Below are 4,044 nucleotides of genomic sequence, written 5' to 3' on the forward strand. Positions count from 1 at the left end.
CCCTTGAGAAAAGCAGAGTGCCAGATTTACAGGCTGGAAGGGGAGGAGGGAGAAGTGGTTGGTTAGGTGCAGACCTGTCTGGGGAGGGTTGTGCAGTGTGAGGATCAGAACCAGCCATCACCAGGGATTGCTTGGTGTTTTGTAGCTGTATTCTCCTCAGCCATGCTTGCCCAAGCAGGACATAGGAGCATGTCCTTGCTGTGCTTGTCCCATGGATGGGATTTCCTCAGCATGGCCCTGACAGGCTGGCATCTGACTTGTGTTTTCAGGTAGAAGCAGAGTGATGGAAGTGGGTGACTGTTGCCTCTGGACACGAAATAGGTCACACGAACACAGCTCGAGGTGTGATGAAAGGAAGAGAGACTTTATTTCTTCTCTCAGAATTTATAGGTTTCTGACCATGGCCAGGGATTGGATAGCTAGGATAACACCTTCTCAACTGCACTGGCCATGACAGATGTCCATCAAAAGACGTGTATCAGAAAGAATGTATACATATCTATGTTTACAGTTACTGTCCTGGAAAGTCTTTAGAAAACTATGTCAGCAAGTGTCGCCCTGAAAACTCAGCTTCTGAGCTTGCTAATCTCTTAAAAACGAGATTCACTTAATAAATTATAAAAATAATTTAATATAAACAAAAGACAATTAGGAGACAAAAGAAATAAAGCAAAGGGTTAAAACGGCCTGTTGCCCTGGCGGCTTGCCAGGAACACACCTGGTATCTTGGGAACACTCTTTTTATCCCCTCTTGCTTTGAGGGTTTTATGCATATTCAAACATGTCCCCTCCCTGGTTCCGCCTTCTTAGATCATGCTTTTCTACAATTTTTTATTTTCTGCTGGTCAGCATATTTTTTGCTGGTCATCATTATTCTAGCTGGTCAGCATTATTTGAAGTTTGGTTTCCTTTCTTTTGCAAATGGTCACTTGTTGATAACCATCTGGGCCTCTCATCCTTCCTTTTGAGGGCAGCTGGGCTTCATATCTTCTGCTGATAACAGTTTGGGCTCTATTGTTCTCCTGATAAGCAGCTTGGGCTTCACTGTCCTTGCCCTCTGGGGTTTCCTTGCCTTGTACCTAGGAAATTCTTTTAAGCTTAAGACTTGTTAGCAAGAAAAAAGTACATACATAGCTAAAAAGTATTTAACATATAAGATTCATCTGAGAAAGCCAATATCACAATACAAATTTATAACAAAACCAAGTAAAACTAAAACCAAGAGGACGATGATAGGATGACACAATTTGTTCAAAACACCTGTAGCAGTTGGTGACCACCCAAAAAGAGTGTCCCACCACTCGTGTTCAGCATCTTTCCTTACTCTTTCCAAAACACGATGTATTCCTTTCACATTGTCGTGAACCGTAACTAAGGTCTTTTGTCCATCCTTTTTGTTCTTTTCTAAAATTTCGATTAAATCCTGGTGAAGCAACAATTGCCTCACCAGAGTAAAGTTCATTCCAATTGGAGCAGGCACTAAATGATGAATCAAAGTGTAATTATACTGCAAAAGATAATATGAAGTAACTGGAGCTAAATATGAAAAGTCACATCCTATAATCTCAGTAAAATTGCATACACAAAAATTTGAATGATTCTTAGTATCCACTACTATGTTTTCTACAAGCATACTATCACATGCAGTTCTCAAGCATACACATCCATTGCCTACATACACAAGCACTGTTTCAGAAGTGTCATTAGGATGGATTTCAAAATGACAGATATTCTGTTCTGTGTCTAAACAAATGTCTTGAGCTTTGATTGCATTACTTTCACAGATAAACCCTTGTTGTTCCCGGACAATACAATTTTCTAAACCAACAGTTTGCCATTTCCCACCAATCTGACGGGCCCATTCCCTATGCTCTAAAGGATAGAGAACAGCTCCATCATGATTCAGCCCCAATGCAATGATAGGAAAGATTGAATGTACTGAAGCATTACGTATTGTCAACACAAAAGCTGTGGCTGTGTTTGTGGTGGGATCATAGGTAAAATTCACCAAATTCCACCAAGATTGAAATTCCTTTTCAAAATCATTGGCATTGTCCCAGACTATTTTCCGAATTTCAGTGGGAAAGGCGCCTTCTTCACCCTCTCTGATAATTGATGCAGCAACTGACTGCATCCACAACTGGGCTTGAATACAGCTAAGAGCCAGAGAAACATTGTTTTGGGTAGCACTGAGTGCATCAATTATTAATTTGTGATCATCTACATTTACCTTTTCCCAATTTGGTAATATGTTTGATAGCAACCACTGTTGGGTTCCCAAGGCAGTTAAAGATTACCTCAGTGGTTGTTGTATTTTGGTCAAATCTTTAGTTGCAACAGCCAATTTATTCATCAATACTTCTGAATCAATACTATTCAAAATTCCTAGTCCTGATCCCACGACACCGGTTATATCTCTTGTCATCCGTTTGTGAAAAGAATTTTGCTTTCGCAACCAGGTTGTCCACCCCTCAAAGGAAGTTTGCAAAAAAGGTGAACAAGCTGGCTGAATCTCTGAGACATTGTTTTGCATTAGTAATTTGTCTTGTTTAATAGACCATGCTGGGTTAAATAGCATTTGTTGTTGGCCAGTTTTCCTGATTATATAGGGTCCAATTTCAGAAATTTTTGGAGTCAATCTAATTGGTGGCTGTGTGGTAGGTATTACAACCTGAACATTAAGCTCTCCCCAATATTTGGTATTGTTATTACCACACACAACTTTGGAGGACAATTGTACAGCTGTTAAATTCAGCCAACAATCTTGATTCCAAGTTTCACAGGATATAACCTGGCCACGAGGTCGGGCGACTTGACTGTGTACAGGCTCAGTGTGGGATCCGGTACTCAGTCTGCAGCGTATTGAAACATCATCACCTTGAGTTAACAGAAAAGAAGGGAAAACGTTAGTTTTGCCATTCAGCACAAAAGGGGTATTTACACCATGGTATGTGATTATCACACTTAATATAGGCCTTGCTACAGCATTTATTTTAAATCTGTGAATTAAACCTGTAAATCCTGATTGGCCAGTTGGGTTATTTTGCCAATTGCAGGTCACATAAACTGGTCTGGTTAAGGTGAAATTGTACCAGCAGTCATTGGGTTCCCTTCTACAGAGCTTCGTGCTTTCAACATTGTTGGTGCTAGGATCTAGTGTGTAGTTTCCAATGTTCTTCTGGCGGCAACACAATATGAGGGGATCATACTTGTCACATTTCCAATCTTCCGTGGAACAAAGTTCTGCTGAAATATTAGAGTGCAAACTGCTTGTTAAATTTGGTTCAAGAAGGTCACCGGCAATTGTAATGGTGGAGGCTTTCTCATAACGAGATTTTTCTATTTTCCTACATCCTATCTTAATTTCCTCCCCAATTGTTCCTGTTAGCATCCTAACCCAATCCTTTTGATCCCACTCCCAGTCACCCGGGCGGTACACTTCAGAGTTATGCAGTACTACAATTGCTAGATTTTGCTGATGGTCTCCAGGGTGATGTCCTATGGCATAGTTGCTGGTGACTGCTTTGGACCACGGCCACTCAGTCGAGTTTTGGCCATGGTATTGCGGCAGGATGAAAAGAAGGATTAGTAGTGTTATCATGGCTTATTCAATTTTCATGTCCCTCGGAGTTCTTCTGTGAAAGTAAAAGAAACAACGGATTCTGCCACATTGGGGCAGGAGATTAAAATGAAGGAATTATCCAGCGTGTGTTTATCCGATGCTCCTTCCCCAGGGCATCAGATGCTACCCACGCATACTTATTCAAGGGAACTTTCAGTATCAGTGGCACTTCCCCTACTGTGGGGAGGTCCACCAAAACTGGCTGACCAGTGTAGTGCGCTGGATTCTTAGAATCATCTGGCCCCCATGATGCAGGGATGATGCTAGGAGCTTTTGGGCAAAAGGCAGTGATTTTGGGGCACCCATTCACCCCCCATCTATCATTTACAGTTATGACAGCTTTCCATAATCAAACATCCCAATTCCCTTCATGTGGTTTCAGGAGTCGCTTAAGGAGACCATTGGTTCTTTCTACAATCCCG

General features: G+C 41.5%; 1 protein-coding gene across 1 annotated transcript; it reads right to left on the reverse strand.

Annotated features, from left to right (window-relative positions):
* Positions 1 to 1,159: 1,159 nt before the first annotated feature.
* Positions 1,160 to 3,601, reverse strand: LOC148183422 (uncharacterized). The gene is given in 1 exon segment (XM_088061471.1): positions 1,160 to 3,601. A coding segment is annotated over 1 exon segment (2,442 nt).
* Between the last annotated feature and the right edge of the window lie 443 nt (positions 3,602 to 4,044).

Source organism: Pseudopodoces humilis, chromosome 12 (genome assembly GCF_049639895.1).
Source record: "Pseudopodoces humilis isolate 2021_Gansu_Grassland_sample_001 chromosome 12, ASM4963989v1, whole genome shotgun sequence".
In the NCBI taxonomy this organism is placed as follows: Eukaryota; Metazoa; Chordata; class Aves; order Passeriformes; family Paridae; genus Pseudopodoces; species Pseudopodoces humilis.